Source organism: Ambystoma mexicanum, chromosome 5q (genome assembly GCF_040938575.1).
Source record: "Ambystoma mexicanum isolate Mex_15411 chromosome 5q, UKY_AmexF1_1, whole genome shotgun sequence".
In the NCBI taxonomy this organism is placed as follows: Eukaryota; Metazoa; Chordata; class Amphibia; order Caudata; family Ambystomatidae; genus Ambystoma; species Ambystoma mexicanum.
The window spans coordinates 927,916,054-927,935,505 of NC_090933.1; the positions used below are offsets into that span (position 1 = coordinate 927,916,054).

General features: G+C 49.4%; 1 protein-coding gene across 2 annotated transcripts in view; it reads right to left on the reverse strand.

Moving 5' to 3' along the window:
* The window catches only part of PABPC1 (poly(A) binding protein cytoplasmic 1), a 503,278-nt gene that overhangs the window by 413,532 nt on the left and 70,294 nt on the right, over positions 1 to 19,452 (reverse strand). For both annotated transcript variants that reach the window (XM_069621444.1, XM_069621445.1), the window contains exons 3-4: positions 17,070 to 17,263; positions 16,649 to 16,764 (exon numbers count right to left, since the gene is read on the reverse strand). In XM_069621444.1, coding sequence (XP_069477545.1) covers positions 16,649 to 16,764; positions 17,070 to 17,263 — 310 coding nt within the window. The remainder of the gene's footprint in view (positions 1 to 16,648; positions 16,765 to 17,069; positions 17,264 to 19,452) is intronic.

Consider the following 19,452-nt stretch of genomic DNA (forward strand, 5'->3'; position numbering starts at 1 on the left):
CATTGGGCATCCCACAGCAGGGGAGGCAGCCTGAGGGTTCTGTGGAACATGGGCTGAAATTACCGGTTTCAGCCCGCGATCCGCAGACCTACCCCCCCCACAATTGGCTGCGCACCCGCACCGCAGGTGCTATTATGATAGAGGACGGGATTCAATTTACAGCCAAAGTTGGAAACCTGGGGTTACACTTTTAGCCGTCAAGGTCACACCTAGCCCATCAGGAATAGTTGTACATGTACCAGAAAGCTACTGACAGCAACATTTTCTTGCATAGATGAGTTCTCAGCCTGCCGAGGAGCGTACCACAGTCAGCTGCTTAGGGCGAAACGTATTGTTAGTGATGAAATACAATGTTGTAAAAAATATGAGACCATGATGAATAAACCTATTGAAATGGGTTATTCCCATCAACTGCAACAGAGGACAATGAAGACCAGAGATCTGTTGATTCATGTGAACACAATGTCAGAAACCTTCTTTGATCTTTGCATCAAAAGTTTGCCTGCAAAGTCATAAGATGAAAAAGATTGAAAAATAGCCCAATGTTAACTAGGCAACAGGAAAAGTGGTCTATTCCTTGCACCACCTGTATTTGCCTTTAATTGCAGCCAGTGCTCCAGATAAGATTTTGAGGTGAGTATTTTAATCCCCATTTTTGAAAGTTGGGAATACAATTATTTTTTTAGGGAGTCAAAACATGAGTAATGTTCCCAATGGGAGTATTTTTTTTATAAACGAGTAAACATATGTTCAATTGTAAAACAAATGTTTTTGTGAGAAATATTTCTTTGCACCAAGTTATTCATGCATATTAAGAGATACATTTGACCTCTTCCATTATTATAGTCGCTTCTTCCTGTGGTAGTACATGACCTACTGGTCCAAACACATCCATGCAACGGTTTGGGTGAAAGCAAGGGCACAAGCTCCTATGTGTGCATTTCCCATTTTTTATTGCAAGTATTACAACTATTTTTTTAAGGAGTGTTTGCCTATATTTAGGGAGTAAAAGTGGCCAGTTAAACTCCTTATCTGTAGGGCTGATCGCAGCAGTAATTGTAAGGACTTCAGGACGTATTGGTAGATACTGAATCCAAATCGACTAAATCAACTCACAATAGAACAGGCACTTATCTGTGCTTGAATTGCAACAACTGCAGCAATGTAACAAAGGGCCACACTGTGTCATCCATTAACTAGTAGCTTTAAAAATGCTGTGCCACCTGTGACACCACCATCGTCGTGTACGTGATACGTTTTTCAAATATCATCTATTATTTTGGTCAAACCACGTGAAAAGCCTAGATGGAATGTGCCAAATCCAATGTAAGAAGCAAGATCATTAACTCTTCTGTCACCAGGAATTTTAACCAACATCACCAGATTTCATAAATGCATTTTAAAATATTAGAGGTAGTTACAATCAATAGATCACTGATTAACATTAGTCAGAAACTTAACCAACGAAGCATTTTGAATAGACTTCCTGAACTGTTATACCAGCAGGGATTAACAAGGAGTTGAATCTTCATTGTTTTCTGTAATTCGATTTGGTGTACATTCCAACATCGCTGCACTAGACATTGGATTACGTAATGGCAATTGACTATCTTCTATCTCATCATGCGTTTTCAACTAAGTTGCATATCAGCCTGAACAACCTGCCATCCATGCTTATCATGTTAAGATATGTTTGTTGTATCAACATGTAATTCACTCCACAAGGTTTGTTTGCTGGTACATATGAGCGTTTGTTCCCATAACGTGTAGGGAGATTAATTTGATGCCACCCATATTTTGCTATTTGTTAAAGATTTGTGTTGGATCACTATACATAACTACACAACGCTGCTTTACTGTTACATTGGAGCATTTGGTAACATACTTGTGTAGGGAGATTATTCATGTATTAATATGTCAATTGTTACATAATTGCTCATGCCTTCATATGAATATGAGGTTTTAATATCTGAATATGTACAGTTTTGTAACGGTATTGAGACCAATGTTTAGCATGACATTAAGTGCAGTTGACTTGCCAAAAACGAATCAGTTCAAATCCGAGTTCTCCGTTTTCTCTACTGCTGATAACATCTGTTTACACAGATGCTGCCACGTCAAGCGATGACATGCTTTTACATACTCGCTACAAACAGTTATAGCCTTATTTAGGTAAGCTTTGCCAATACAGGTCGCCTTGAGAACTCACACGCATCTTCCACACTTCAAGGTAAGCCCCTTTTTACAATATTCTAGTGGCGACATTGTCCCTCACCACAGCTCCTATGTACATGACAGTTGTAAAAAAAAAAAAAAAAAAAAAATTTAAATTTCATTTAAGCTTTGCCTACAAATTACATTAGTGCACTGAGGTCTGGGCCTAATGTGAACACAACAGGTATTCATTTTCATTCCTTATACCCCGAAATTCAGGCTAGACAGACCTTCTAGACAAATATGTGCTGCTATCAATCTAGGTGTTGAGACTAATTAACTTCTTTGTATCACTTTGAACGTACTTTGTATCGCTTTAAAACTTTTGTTCAACATGCATTGGCTTACTCATTCTGCCTTATTGTATTAGAAAGACAATATCGCACATGATCTTAAAAATGTGTTGTACTTAACTTAATAAAGCCAATGCATTTTATTTTGCAAATTGAGAGCCAACGTCTGTCTAAATCTTGACCAGTTTCAAGACCAGCGTAAAATATTACAACCGTTCAATTGCTGAAGGCTCAAATAACGCTGAGACGGGGAACACATGACTACAGTGACAGGTATATTTCTGAGGTGAGCCCCCAAACGCCCCGGAATGTCAGAACAGGTCCAAAAATGGGATATGGTCTCATGGTCCTTTTATTAATATTTCCAGTTCTTGTGGCGTTTTTCCAAGGTTTTCAAAATTGCGCAACAACTGTTTTATCCAGGTTTCCCTCCATAAAGTTGCAGACGACTTTTGGAAGTGTAGAAAGAAATCATCTTATTGCATGTACATTAGGTTATCTTGGCACTGTATAGCACCTCTGGCTATAGGTTATGGTGAAGTTCTGTCAAAGGCAAGTTAGTAATGTGATAGAACATGCAGTAGTGATAGGGAGGGGCAAAGTTGGGTAGCTAGTTGGGATGAGGCCATATGATATGATAGTTTATTTATATAGCGCCTATACTCAATGTGTTTCAAAGCCCTTCAAGCAAGGGAGGGAACAAGGGAAAATACAATGACATTCTTACAGGCCATGAACAGTAAGGATGTGAAATTAACTATCATTCTCGGCCTGACGACATTTCAGAAAGTGCAAGAGCTTAGACATAGATAATGAAGGGAGGGGGATAGTGGGAAAGATCTCCTGAAGGACTTCATAAGCTAGTTCCCACTCGTGGGACACAGTACTCTGCCTGCTCAGAGCGTCCGCCGTCATTCTACTCTCCAGCTAGATTAACTGCTGATCAGGAGATTCCTTCATGAATTGCCCAATAGCAGAGCTGCATTGCCTCTCTGCACAGAGGTAGTGACCCAACACCACCTCTTTTGTTTAGGTAATGCATGGCCACTGTGTTGTCTGTCATTATCAGGAACATTTTCCCCCTGAGAGAAGGCAGAAAAGCCTTCAGCGCTAGTCTGATTGCTCTCAGCTCCAAAAGGTTGATGTGTAGTTTGGACACCGATGGAGACCAACGACCGCTGATTGTCAGATCGTTGGCATGGGCTCCCCACCCCATGAATGAGGCGTCCGTTACTACTGCAATCTCCAGCCATGGTTGCCAAAAATGTTCTCCTTTTAGGATGTCCCGGGAGGATAGCTCAGCGGCAACGTGCGCGCCTTGGAAGCAAGACGACACAAAGCAACACAGGTTCGATCCCCGGATCCGCGCTTACAAACCCACTGGGTTTTTAAGCGTGTTATAAATACGCAACTAAGAAAAAAAGAAAAACAATTATGCAACTTCTGTAACAGCGCCTTGATGCCCGTGGGCAGTGTGAGCGCTTTAAAAATAAATAAAAAAATGTTCTCTGTGCGAGTCCACCACAGAAGATCCTGCCGAACCTTGTTCAGAATCTGAAGGAGATCCGTCATTTATCCTGAGAATTGGGACCATTGAGTCTTTAGAGTCCATTGAAGGGATCTCATCCTCGGAGTGCTTCTGGCACTAGGTAAATGCAGGATGCCATGAGGCCAAGCAACCTGGAGATTTTGGGCATTTTGAAATTTGGAAACCATCTGAAGAATGTCGTGAGCCCTCGACTTGGGAGGCGAGCTCTTTCCCAAGGATGTGTCTAATACAACCCCTATGTACTGGAGCTGTTGGGAAGGTGTCATTTGTGACTTCTTGAAATTTACGGAGAAGCCCAGTCTGTGGAGGAAGTGGCAGGTGAATTTCAGATGATTCAGGGCTTGCTCGGCAGAATGCGCCCTGATCAACCATTCGTCCAGGTAGGGGTAGACTTGAATCCCCCTCTCCTGAGATGCTCTGCCACCACTACAATCAACTTGGTGAAGACCCTCGAGCGGAGGTCAACCCGAATGGTACGACTCGGAACTGATAATGCGAGTCGCCAACCGCGAACCTCAGGTATTTTCTGTGCTTGAGATGGATTGGCACATGAAATTAAGCATCCTGAAGGTCCAATGACACCAACCAATCCTGAAGTTGAAGGGCCTGAAGGATCTGAGAAAGAGTAACCATCTTGAACTTGTACTTCCTGAGGAGCTCGTTTAAGCCTCTGAAGTCCAACATGGGCCCCAGTCCTCCGTCCTTTTTGAACCACCCCTTGTTCCTTTCCACTACAGGTACTGGTTCTATAGCACCTTTCTCTAGCAGGGTTAAGAATTCCTGCTGTAGGAGCGGGTCTGGAAACTTCTCCACGGTGGATTGCTTTGAGGTTGCGTTAGAAAAGGAAGGCAGTAACCATGGGCTATTATTTCTAGAGCCCAAACATCTGAAGTAATGGCTCGCCATTCTTGCAGATGCTGCGACAGCCTGCCTCCAAAAGGTGTCTTGTGATGCAAGTCCTCAAAGTGGTTTTGTGGCAGTTGCTGCAGCTGCTGAGCTGGGGCTGGCTTAGCACGTTTACCTCATCCACCACAAGTGGTTTTTCTCTGGCCTCTGACTGGCCATTCCTCTCGCCTTTCCATATGAGGAGTAATAACGATAGGATTGTCCCCTCCAAGATTGTCCTGATTCTCGAAAAGGCTGAGGTTGCCCAATAGCAGCTCCTAAAGATTTGGCAGCCGCTTTTGAGGTCTGCAACCTCTCAAGGCTCTCGTCAGCCTTGTTGCCGAAAAGGTGAGACCCGTCAAAAGGCATGTTCAAAAGACAGTTTTGCACGTATGGTGCGAAACCCTGACTTTCGCAACCACACAAATCTGCGTATCACTGTGCTAGTGGCCATGGACATCCTCAGACTATCTGCAGTGTTCAATTCAGACTGAAGAGATTCCTGCATGGCCCCCTTTCCATCTCGAACAATGGCTAGGAATCCTTCCCCTTCTCGTATGTGCTCCGCCGCCATTGCAATGCACTCCCACAGAGTACGAAAATTTTGCCAAGGCACATGTGGAGTTGGCCGATTTAATACCATACTCCCAGCTGAAAATACCTTGCGTGCCTAACCATCCACACGCTTGTCATCCCTATCCGGAGGGATGTAAGGGTACACCACCTTATTTGATGTAGCGGTGGCTGCCTGGACCACCAGACTCTCGGGAGTGGGGTGTTTGGATAGATAGCCGGGGTTGCTATTGGAAGGGGAGTATTTTGACAAGAGGGACTTATTCACAGGAGGCATTGAGTCCGGGGTCTCCCAATTTTTGGCCACCCTATTCTGTAAGTCTACATGGAAGGGTAAAATCGGATCTTCGGTGGGGCCATGATCCAATGTGTCAGGTCATCCTGGATGAACTGAGTTGGTGGTCTAGCCCATCCTAAATAATCCACCACCTTTGTAATCAGTTGTCTGTATGAGGGACTGGCATGTTCCTCTGGTTCTGGTCTGCCAAATTCTGTCTCTGGTGATGCGTCAACTCCACTTGCGTTATGCAAAGTTTCCACTAAATCCCTCATTCTGCTTTCCTCAGAAATTAGACATTCTAGGACATTAGAGGTGCCATAACTCTAGGCCAAAAGGAACATCCTCCTCCTCAGACCTTTCTTATTCTTCAAATATTGAAGTAAAGGATTTAAAATATTCTTTCCTTGGCAGAGGGTTATACATTTTTTCTGGAGGAGCTGTTACAGTGGAGGCTGAAGGCTTTGTAACCTTTGCAGCTTTTTCTTTCGCTGCTATTTTGTCAGTTTCTGGCTGAACTGGAGCCTTTAAAACTTTGACACCGAAGGCTTCGGCGTCGACAAAGGCGTTGACGAAATAACAGTTGACAGAACTGGCTTTGAGACGCTCTTCGAAGGCTCGTCCTTCCAAGATGTGTCGGGTTCCGGATGGCATAGAGGACCTCGAGCGGCCGTCACGAGTGATCTTTATCACTCGAGGTTCTGGAAGGTTCCCGATCTTTTCTTCTACTTCGATCACCCGGTCTCGAGGGCGCACGCGAGTGTCGGAACGGTAACGCTCTCGGCCAGCTTCCGAGGAAGGTGCGGACCAAGGTTTAGCCTTTTCAAAAACCGCCATCATTTTAACTCTAAATGCTTCCCATTCTTCGGAGGAAGAATGTTTTGTGGGGCTTTTCATTTTCTTGGGGGATTCGTCAGAAGACTAGGTGGAAGGGGACCGGGGGTGTCTCTTTTTAGACTTTTTCATCAAAGATGAAGAGTGGTGGGAACCACTTTGGGACCTAGGCCTATGTCTCTGCCTTTTGCGTAGAGGAGATTACTCCTCATGGGTTCTCGACTCGACGCTTGAGGCTTTTCGGCCGGGTTTTCGACCTACCTGTAGCTTTCCCTTCCTCTCACAAGGCCTTGCCCGTCATTGCCCGACACTTCGTACAGGCCTCCATGTTGTGGTTTTCACCGAGGCACCACAAACATTCTCAGTGCGGATCCGTGATTGACATTTTGGAAACGCAGGTTTTACATTTCTTGAACCACAAACGCGGGGTAGTCGAGGTCGACGATGAGGACATCTCGTATATCTTCTTCACAATAACTGACACAGAACTATCGAGGTACGCCGAGTCTCCGAAGCAACACGTACTGCGGAAAAACGGAACGGAGGCCAACGGGCGCCGCACGTGCTACTTGTATACCCGATGACATCACCCTCGACAGAGGCCTTCGAGGGACCTCGACTCAGCGACATTGATGCACGGCACCCTCTGCCGAGAAAAATTTCCGAAGCAGTCAAAGCTGGACGAATACATCTAAGATGAGGAATACATTGAAGGACACAATCCATTCGAAATACTTATTTGCAAGGTCTGCAAATTCTCCAGTTTCAGAATTTGAATTGTGCATAAGTCTTTTGAAGCAAAAAAATACACATGCAGAATCACAAAGGAACAAGTTACTTACCTGTAACTGTTGTTCTCCAGCATGGGTCTGGCATGGATTCACATGCTCATGAATATTCCCCGTCGTCAGGCTGGGAATCCTCGGTAAAGAAAAAACCAGTATCAGTTTCGTTTCTGATCTGTCTTTCGTAGTAATAACCAATCACTGGTCTCTGCGTCATACTGACCACAGCCAATGACTGCCCTCTACCTAAGCACCGCCTCTGGCAGCCATCTTCAGATTTGGAAGCACGTGAAGTGGCAGTATGACCAAGTGAAGAGCCGCAGAGGGGTAGGCGGGAGGGTTCGCATGTGAATCCATGTCAGACCCATGCTGGAGAACAACAGTTACAGGTAAGTAACTTGTTCCTTCTCCAGCATGGGGTCTGGCATGGATTCACATGCTCATGAATAAAGAATACATAGCAGTACACACATGCACAACCACGGGAGGTGGCAAAGGCTCAACATTAAGCATCACATCAACTCAACATTAAGCATCTTACCTCCTCACCAGGCTCACCTCAGGCGAACAGGTTGCGCAGCACTGCTTGGCCGACCCTGGACTCCTCCCTGGAATCCCGGTCGACGCAGTAGAATTTCGTGAAGGTGTGCGTCGACCTCCACGTAGCAGCCCTGCATATGTCCAGCAGGGGCACACCAGATAGGAACGCCGTGGTAGCTGCGATCGCTCTGGTGGAATGGGCTCTCGGACGGCCAGGCAGCGGTCGGTTTGCCAACCGGTGACAGCACATGATACAGCCGGAGAGCCATCTGGAGATGGAAGCCTTCGAGAGAGCCTTTCCCTGATTGACAGGTCCAAAGTTCACAAAGAGTTGTGACGTCTTCCGAAAACCCTTCGTGCGGTCCACGTAGAACTTCAGCGCTCTAGCTACATCCAGCGAGTGCAAAGTCCTCTCAGCCAGCGACGAAGGCGACGGGAAGAACACAGGTAACACCAAGGGTTCGTTGAGATGGAAGTCCGACGGTACCTTGGGCATGAAGGAGGGGTGCGTCCTGAGCACTACCCTCGTGTCGTGGAAAGTCAAGTACGGGGCCTTGCAGGAAAGGGCCTGGATCTCTCCCACTCGTCGTGCGGAGGTGATGGCCACAAGAAAAGCTGTTTTCCATGATAGAAACTTCAACGGGGCCGAGTGCAGAGGCTCGAACGGAGGTCCCATGAGCTTGGTCAGCACCACGTTGAGCTCCCACGCCGGGGCCGGAGCCTTCACCGGCGGGAACGATCTGAACAGTCCCTTCATGAACTCCTTCACCAGACGATGAGACCACAAGGACGTCCGCCCCGTGGTTCTGGTGTATCGGGAGATCGCAGCAAGATGAATCTTGATGGACGCGTGTGCCAGACCAGCTTTGGCCAGCGTCAGCAGGTACGGCAGTACTTGGGGAGCCGTAATCCGTAGAGGGTTAATCTTCTGTGCGTGGCACCAGACAGAGAACCTCTTCCATTTGTGTCCGTAGCATTTAAGAGTCGAGGACGCCCTGGCCTTTGCAAGAACCTCTCTGCAATCGGCCGGTATGTCGTATCCTCCAAACTCTAGCGCCGCAGGAGCCAGGCCTGCAAGTTCAGCGACTTCGGGTCGTGGTGGAGGATGGCGCCTCCTTCCCTGGAGAGTAGATCCGCGTCCGCCGGCAGCTTGATCGGCGGGGACGCTGACAAGTCCAGAAGGTCCGGGAACCATATCTGCCTCAGCCACGCAGGTGCGACGAGGATCATCCTGCACCGTGACCTCTTGAGCTGGTTGACGAGCCGGATTAGCAGAGGCAAGGGAGGGAACGCGTAGAGGAACAGGCCCTCCGAGGGGAACGAGAAAGCATCGCCCATGCTCCTCGTCTGGGGAAACCTGCTGGCGAACCTCCGGCACTTGGTGTTCGTCGCCGTCGCGAACAGGTCGATCTGGGGTGTGCCCCACCGTCGGAAGAGGCGATCCACCAGATCCTGCCGTAGTTCCCACTCGTGGCACGAGCGCAGCTCCCTGCTGAGTGAGTCGGCGATGGTGTTTTTTATCCCTGCCAGATGAAACGGCACCAGAAAAATCCCTTGGGCGACGGCCCAATGCCACAGGTCCTGCGCCTCCTTGGACAGCGCTGGGGACCTGGTTCCGCCCTGTTTCCTGATGTAAAACATGGTGGTGGTGTTGTCGGTGAAGATCCTCACCACCTTGCCCTTGAGGGACGGAAGGAAGGACCTGAGGGCCCAAAACACTGCACGGAGCTCCAGGACGTTGATATGCAGGGACTTCTCCGTCGGGAGCCAGAGTCCTCTTGCGTGCAGATTTTCGGTGTGCGCTCCCCACCCTTCCAGGGAGGCATCCGTGGTCACAGTCTCCTGGTGGGCTGGGGTCTGGAAGTCCATGCCCGCCGTCAGATGCGCGCGGGTGCCCCACCACCGTATTGCTCGTCGGAAACTCTCGTCGAGCTTGATCCTTTCCTCGAAGCTGCCCGTCTGGATCCAGCGCGCATCCAGGAATTCTTGCAACGGGCGCATCCGGAGCCTGCACATGGGAATGAGGTAGATGCAGGAAGACATCATCCCGAGGAGGGACTTGATGGACCTCACCTTGGCCGCGTCGGCCACCAACATCCGTTGCACCTTGCCCAAGATGGTCCTGGTCCTCTCCTCCGACGGGGAGGCCAGAAGGGACACTGTGTCGAGCCTCGCTCCCAGAAACAGTGCGACTTGCGCGGGCACCAGGTGGGATTTGGCGTAGTTCACGGAGAATCCCAGGTCCGTGAGGAGTTGGACGGTCCTTGCCGTGTGGACCACGGCGAGCTCCCTCGTCTTGGCGCGGATGAGCCAGTCGTCCAGGTAGGGGTAGACGTGAATCCCCTCGCGGCGCAGCTGCGCCGCCACCGGTGCGAGGCACTTGGTGAATACCCTGGGTGCCGACCGTAGTCCGAAGGGAAGGGCTTTGAACTGGTAATGACGCCCTTGGACCACGAATCTGAGGAATTTTCGGTGCCCCTTTAGGATGGGAATGTGGAAGTAGGCATCCTCCAAATCCAACGACGATAGGAAGTCTCCTTCCTCCAGCTGACCCAGGACGTGCTGGAGGGTGACCATCCGGAACTTCTGCGCCTTGATGAACTTGTTCAGACGTCGCAGGTCTAGGATGGGGCGCCATCCTCCCGTCTTCTTCTTCACGAGGAAGTATCGCGAGTAGACTCCGGAGCCCCGAAGCCTCTTTGGGACGAGTTCGATGGCGCCCTTTCTGAGCATCGCCTTTACCTCCAGGAGAAGTTGAGGGACGTGAAGTTCTTTCCTGGCCACGGGGGGGACGCGCGGGCACCTTCTTTGAAACTCGAGCGCGTGGCCCCGGGCCAGGGCGTCCAGCACCCAACGGTCGGTGGAGATGGACTCCCACACGCTGACGAAGCCCGCCAGCCGGCCTCCCACCGGGGTGCTTCGGTGGGGGCCCGACCCCACGGCCGGTTCAATCCTGCTTGGACGCGGCCTTGCCGCCTTGACCTCCTTGGCGACGACGGCGGGGTCCGCTAGACTTGCCTCGTCCTCTGTAGGCCTCTTGCGACGACGAGCGGGCCGCTTGACGGTAGGAAGCGAAACCGCCGCCGGAACCTTTGGAGGCGTCCTTGCCTCCGCCGCTCCGAAAGGGCGTTCGTCGTTGCTGCAGGACTCCAAGGGCCCTGGCCGTCTCAGTATCCGCCTTGATGGCCTGAAGGGAATCGTCCACTGTCTTCCCAAACAGGTTGTTCCCGTCGAAGGGCATGTCCAGGACTCTGGTCTGGACGTCCTGCCGAAAGTCCGTAGCTTTGAGCCATCCACGACGTCGAAGGCAAACGCAGTTGCCCAGCTGGCGGAACCCAGTGTCGGCGATGTCCGTCGCCACGGTGATGGCGTGGTCCGACGCCACCTCACCTTCCTGCAGGATCTCAAGGGCCTCCGCCCTCTTGTCGTCCGGCAGAAAATCCAGCAGGGGAGCTATCTTGTACCAGAGCTCCCTGTCGTAGCGGGCCACGATAGCCAAGGCGTTGGCCGCTTTAATCGTCGTCGCTGCCGACGAGATGACTCTACGTCCCATAGCATCCAATTTCTTTCCCTCGCCGTCCGGCGGGGAAGTCGATGTGGAGGCCGCACCCCCCCCCGCTTTCTTCCTGGCTGCCGCGGAGACGACGGAGTCCGGGGTAGGCTGCGCCCGGAGGCATAGGGGGGCCGTGTCCGGGACCCGGTACTTTTTCTCGTACCGGTCTCTTCTAGCTGGCGTCGTGGAAGGGTTCTTGAGGAGGGAAAGGCCCTCATCCCAAATGTCGTCCAACAGAGGCACTGCGAGGACCGTCTTCCTCTTGGTCTCGCGCCGCTGATAAAGGAAGCCTTCCTTTTTCTTCTCCTCAGGGCAGAGTTGGAAAAGCTCGGAAGCCCTGGAGATCATGGAGTGGAAAGATCCGATCTCGTCGGGCGGAGAAACCCTGGTGGGAGGCGACGACGGAAAATCCTCGTCGTATGCCTCGTCGTCCGTACCCGTCGCTGCCGTGTCAGTCCCCGTATCATCCCCTCGGGTGGACGGGGAGGAGGGCTGGACGGGGCGCGACGGTTGAAAAGGAGGTGGTGGATGGATCCTTCTTTTCTTGGTAGGGGGAACACCAGAAGGTCCCGGTTCTGGATCCCCCGACGGGAGAGGTTCCTCCGTCGGTAACGGTAGCCTCGTCCTTATCTCGGAGCATAAGGACTGTATGGCCAACAAAATGGCCGCCGAGTTGTCTTGCGGCGCTGGCAGAGGGGAATCCGACGGGCGAGCAGGGGCCCCGTCGGTATCCTCGACGATGTCGTCGTCGTCACCTGCGTCGGGGTCCATTCCGACGGGCTGGCCTTCTTCCACGCATAGGCCGTGGCTTAAGACCTCGATCAGCTCCTCTTCTGAGGTTGAGGCCGAATCTACGACGACGCCCTGCCCCCCCTTCTTCTTCCCCACGGAGGGTTTCACGGGGGTCCTATCGATGGGCACAAAGGAAGACTCCCTCCGCGGAGGCAGGGAGATTCTGGGCCCTGAGGTCGCCACCACTGGTGTAGCCACCACAGGCTGAGCCAGGGCCGCCGCGACCGTTTCGATAGAGGGCTTGGTCGGATGGATCAAGGCCTTCACCACCTTAGGTGCGCTCACCGCCTTATCCTTGAGGGAGGGGGCACTGCCACGCTCCTCCTCTGCCTTAGAGCTCGACCGGGGCCTCTCCAGGAGCTTCGCCGGGTGCTCGGCCTTCCTCTTGCCCGACCCAGAGCGTTGGCTCGTGGTTGATGGTGCCGGGGAGGGTGCGCCCTGCCTGGCGCCCGTAGAGCCCGACCGTTCGGCGCTCCCGGTGCCAGCGGACTCGCGGTGCTTGGCCTTATGTTGGGCCCCCGTCGCCGGGGCGCCCTCAAAGGTCTTAGAAGACCGCTCGGATTTCTTCTTCTTCTCGCCAGACGGGCTCTTACCCTCCAGCCAGTTGGCGAGACGTTGATGGCGGTCCTTCATGGTCCGTTCCGACATGTTGCCGCAAAACGCACAGTCCTTCTCCACGTGCGTCTTGTCCTCATGAAGGCAGTAAAGGCAGAAAGAGCGTTCGTCCTCCTTGAAGACGTTCTGCAGCTGGCATCCAGGGCAGACCCTGAACAGCTTTCCGGGCGTCGAGCTTCCCTTCTCCTGGGCCATCTCCGAGACCGGGCCTGAGAAGCTTCTGGAGTCCTCCGAAGCGTAGCTCGACGAAATCTTCACCCTTGAGGGGCACAGATGAATCCGACACGGGTCCCCGTTGATCGGATGTAGGATCGGTGGAGCTTGAGGCTCTTTTGACCGAAAGAATCGAAGTTTTTTGTGAAAAAGCGCGAAAAATAGCACTAACGCTCGAGAGCAATAGCACGAGGATCCCAACACATGAACGTGCGGTAAAAATCTGAAGATGGCTGCCAGAGGCGGTGCTTAGGTAGAGGGCAGTCATTGGCTGTGGTCAGTATGACGCAGAGACCAGTGATTGGTTATTACTACGAAAGACAGATCAGAAACGAAACTGATACTGGTTTTTTCTTTACCGAGGATTCCCAGCCTGACGACGGGGAATATTCATGAGCATGTGAATCCATGCCAGACCCCATGCTGGAGAATGATGCAGACGCAGCAGCCCCTGTTCTCTTTTTGCATTCTTGGACTTGTAGTCCTGACTGAATTTATAACGGAAAAGGAAATCTAAACTTACAAATAACGAAGACTTTGATGGGCTCATATTGCCCGGCAAGGTAAGAGTTTGAATTCATTTTGCACGGAACCCAAAGACATGCAAATGAATCATGCTGTACAGGAGAGGAAGGGGCATGGGGACAGGTGTAGGTTTAGCTGTATATACATTTTTAAAGCTCCATGCAGGACAAAGTTTCAACCAAACATTTTTAAAACCCACTTGTGGGAAGTGAGCTTTTTTTAGTCCATGGCATCAATAGAACAGAGGATCAGTGGAATACAAGGTGCCCTTTGATCAATTGGTCCATTCAGATCCTCACTAGTGGGCTAACTGATGTTTTTCAGCACTGTAGCTTCGGGAATCCAACAGCTAACTTTGTCAAATGCATTTTTCAAAACAAAATGGAGAACATATGGGTTACTTCAGATCAAATCTTCAGGTATGATAATGTTCACTAGATGGCGCTGACCTTACATGGATTTCTTTATTACATTGAAAATTTCAAGAAAGGTCTGCGCTGACATCTAGTGGACCTTTTCGGTCAATACATTAAAAAGGGGTAACATTTCCAGGAGCAGAAATTGATTAAATCAGCTTTTACTGAAAACCCCAAAGCCCAAGGAACAATACTACTCAAAGGAAAGTCACAGCTTGGCTCTCGCCAGTTTTCCTCACTTTCCTTCAGCGTCCTATAGTTAATGAATAAAAGGTCTGCTTTAATCCCAAGAGTGGGATTAAAGCAGTGTCTCTACTCTTGATCTACATTGGATTGCCCTCTCACCATAAGCGCATAAAAGTCTCAATGGTGGCCAAGAGCGCAGGAAAACCAAACTCCATGGAATAAAGGCTGAACTCTACAGACGTTCAGACTCTTTCAAGGGCTGGCACAAGTCAACTCTGAAATCGACACCAACAATCATAATATTGAATAAAATCAAAACCGGAGATGGGAAAGCATTAATTCAGTAATGCTTGTTCCACAAATCCCCCTGATCCCCCAAAAAACCATCACTGTGGTGTATGGCTGCAGCAGCCCGGCAAATAGGTGACTGCATTCCACACATTCATCTGGAGCCAAACCCTTACAACAAGAGAAAACTAAGAGGACCCTCCTCTCACCAAAAATCTGGAACAGCCTATCGAAGAACTTACGCAACACAAGAAACCACTTATTATTCAGGAAACTGCTCAAAACTTGGCTCTTCACGACATAATCAGATGAACGCCCACATAGGCACATACACACACCAGACAATGGTGAGTGTAATACGGCAACTTCGACCCAAACAACCGACCACTACATACTAAAGCCAATGTAGACAATCTAGGATGTACCGCATCACAAACCAAGAGCTAGCCATAACACAACACTGACAAATATACACAAATAAACCATGACATAAGACCATAGACTACTATCAACAATACCCTGACAGAACAAAACCAAGCAGACCACCGTCAATACAGACAGTGGAAATATAGGAGCTGGGCAAACCACAGCACCAACACCGGAAGGAGAAAGACTAGCCGTAACCTACCTCCACCCAAGATCCAGACGACACAACCAGGATCACCACGACACCGAAACCTATCGGATAGATGACCAAGAATCGTAACCAGCTACTAATACCCACAGGTACGCCACCTATATTAAACTACATTGGTAAGAACCAGTGCATACAACCTACTAATCCATCCTCAAACCTCTGCTTACTTAACGTACCCAGGAATCACACTACCATCTCTCGCCCAGCAAACCGCACCGACTTCATCACACTGCAACAACAAACACAAACTGCATCAACAGCACACAAGGTCTCGCTCTGATCCGACACCCGCACCAAAGCTCAGCGCAAGGTGAAAACCGAACTGAAGACACCAACAGCACACCACTCTACTCACTCTCCTTCTCCCTCTTCACCCGACTAACCTAAACCCCCCCACCACCCTCTTGTTACAGATCCGCCTGAGCCCCTGGAGACCAACTCTGTTGGTGACGGTGCGCTATATAAATGCCTTTAACATTAACATTTTCAGCTGCCCTTCCACTGAACTTTTTGCCTCCCATAGCCTTAGCAGGCTATGAGAATGTCGGAGTTTACACATCAACCCTTTCCCTTATCTGCCAACTCGCTGATGCTGGCTGTTTCTCACAGGGTGCATCGTATTTGAGATAAAGGTGGCAATGGGCGGTAGAGAAATGAGACTGGTCTGTATATGGCACGGGGTACTAGAGCATGGTCTCAGGTTCGTTTCCTTGTAGGGCTTAATTCATGAATTCCCAGACCAAGCAACTCCCCTCTAAAATCACCTACCACCATACACTACACAAACAAACCCTCCACAGAAGGCCACCACAGGCCTAGCTGCTCTCACAACAGCAACCGAGCCACAACCAAGCGTTCGTCTTTAGACCAGTCACATACTCAGCGGCTAAACAGACCCAAAGCGCGGTAGTTAATCAGATCTTGGGCTCATCCCAATGGATAACTTACTTCCAAATCTCAAAGCAGATTGGCTCTCAGTAACCGGTTACTTCTGACCAGCACCCATCAACACGGTTTCGTATCTGCCTTTCCCACTGTCCAACTAATGAAGTCCACCACCCTTTTCTCTTACAGTGCCAAGCACAGCAAGGCCACCAATAGTGGCACAGACACTATAAAATTCCACAGACATTCCATTAAAGCGACAGTTCATTTACAGTTTACTTGCATAACTTTGTTCTGGTTGTCTCCAACCTGCACGTTCCCATTTCATTTGATACTGGTGAACCGCTGTAAATTAGAATTGATGTGCTTTTTGGAAATTGCAATGATATAAAAAAATTCTCATTTACATTTCTCTCCATTAAAGTGTTGAAGATAACCATATTTCCTTCTTAAAAATGCTGATATTGGCCAACGAATTTCAAATCTAGTGCAAAAGGTGCCCGGGTAGGTCAATATAATTGTGTCTTACAAATTTAGTGAAAAGATTTTAACTGCGAGATAGTCCCAAAAAAGAAACTATGTACTTACACTTTGCGGTCATTAAGGAGCATACCATTCATTTTCTCAATAGCACGTTCTGCAGCTTCTTGGGTCTCAAAATGTACAAATCCATAACCCTTCGATCCATTTTCATCGCATACTACCTGTAATTAACAAAATGTTCAATAATACCATGTCAACTACAGTGCATCAGAAAACCGTGAAACATAAGGTACAGTTATTGAAGGTTATTTGTTGAGACACTAAGATCTATTCAAACCTTAAATGCAAGGTTGTATTGTCAAAAAAAAAAAAAGCTACATTTAGTTTATAACTATGGTGATGCCAACAGACTCCGGTGTATACTCATTTTACAGACAGCAGCCAAACAATAGTCAATGCATTTTAAAATCAAAGCACATTAAAAAAAAATCTTTCAATCCAAGACTGTCAATTATTCACCACTTACTTTGCAAGAAAGTATATTTCCAAAAGCAGAAAAAGTATCGTATAAAGCTTTGTTATCAATAGATTTGTCCAAGTTTTTGATGAAAATATTGCCGACTCCACTTTTACGGAGCGATGGATCACGTTGGGACCACATAATACGCACTGGCTTGCCTTTAATGACATCAAAGTTCATGGTATCCAAAGCACGCTCCGCTGAAAAAATAAAATAGAAGAATTAATATAATGTACACATTCATAACTAGCTTTAGAAAAGATTCCGCTCTAGTACTCATTGTTGTCAAAAATGTGCACCGCCTTAATTAGTCCAAGAAATAACTTATGTAGGTTCACTCCCCGAACCGCCTCCCAACCTGCCCCCAACTCCTGATTAAGCCTGTGTGCATATTGTAATCCTACGAGGGTTATTCCCTCGTTACCAGCAACCTCCCAGGCATTCCAACTGTAGCCTGAAAAGATGAGTGCCTTTTGCCCGTGACAGTTTGTTGGCTTTTTGTTTTGTAAATGTAGCCGCCTCTGCATTCATCCCTCGATGTTCCCTGCCCCCCCAACCCACTTCGGCGTCTTCCATTTAATGCTCTGTCCCAAATTCTCCGTTTACTACTGTGTCTCAAATGTAGACTTTTCTCCCAAGTATCCCAAATTTAGGTGCTCTGTTCACTGCGTTCTCAAATTTAGGCTTTTCTTTAACTGCTCAAGTACCTCAAATGTAGGATTCTCCCCATTTACCAAATTCAAGTTGCATATCCACTGCTATGCTCCTTTTATGTAGGGATTTGCCTGGTGGGTTCCGTAAAGTCTAGGTGCATCTCCGCAACCGTATTTTGTCAAGTCTAGGTACTTTTGCCTGCTTCAACACCTTAAAGCTAAGAGCGTTTCCAATGCTGTGTTCCCCTGACTCGAGGTGCATTACTGCCTGTTGTGTTGTCTGTGATGGGTGCTGTGTTCTGTTGGATTCAGGTGCATCATCCCTGCTATGTTCTAGTAATCTGGGAGCATCCTCCGGGCTGGGTTTGTCTTATAACTAAGTGCAACCGCCCCCCCCCAACCCTCCTCTGGAGACCTCACACTGGTGCTTTAAATTCCAGGTCCACGGCATCAAGCAGCCCCTTCCCCACCCTCCAACACAGGTATACACCCAACCTCCACCCATGTCCAAGCCCCGCCTTCCCACCTGCTCCAACCCCCCGCGTAGATCTTACTCCACCCAAGCCAGTGCGACATGTTGGAGAGCCAGAAAACCTCAAACCCCCATAGCATCACGCAACACCCCCACCACTCCTACAACCCCCACACCCACTCCCTCCCTCCCTCTTCGCCTCCGCACGCACATCTCAAATCTCCCGAAAGACAGCCACCCGAAATCCCATTTCCCTAAACATAGGGCAGCAAGGGCAGCCCTGGCCAACACCCCTCATCAGCCTCTCACCCACACCTCGTGGCCCGCCCAAAAGACGAGAAAAGGCCCAGGTCTCAGCCACCACAAGCCCCACTTTGCTTCTACCGTGCCCCACTCCAGATCACAATCCTTGCCCCCTCGTTACAGCAGTCAAATCTCCCCTCCTGCTCTCAACCCGGTCTTAGAGCTATCCCCCCCTCTTCTGTCCACCTCCCATGCCCTCCACTGGCAATCCCATCACTCACCCCGCTGCCACAGCCCTCCCCTTCTATCCCCACTCTAACAATCCCCACCATAACCTGGGTAAACTCATGCCTTCCAGCACAGCCCACATCTACAACACACCACGACTACCTGTAGTACAAGAAACACCCGCCCACGTCCCACCAAATCTCTTGCATTCTCATTAACGCCAGGTCATTCTCTAAAAACAAATTTAACATCTTTGACCTCATCTCGGACGAAAACCCAGGCATTCTTTTCATCACAGAGACCTGATTCGCAGACTGTGATCCCATTGCACACAAGACCAGCACGCCCCCCCCTGCCGTCCCCGCCGACTACAACCCGACTGTTCAGAAAAGATCAAGAGGAGGTGGGGAACTAGCCATCTTACACAAACACAAAATTCCAACTCCACACCCACCACCTCCCTCAGCTTCCTATTAATAGACCCGCCTGACTACAACAAAAACTTTGCAGACGCACTGAGCAATGTCAACTACCTTCAACCTACATGCAGCACTCACCATTCTGGTTGATTTCAACATCTGATTTGACTCCCACTCAAACTCCATGACCCGTTCTCACAGATAACCTAGAAGCTTTCAACCTGGAAAGGCATTTCTCTGCCTACCCACACTGCAGGCCACACCCTTGATGCGGTTTTTAGCACCACAAACATATCCACACAGCCTCCACGCCCTCCAACATGGACAGATCATTTTCACCTTACCATCTTCAGCCCCCTCCCAAGGCTACACCT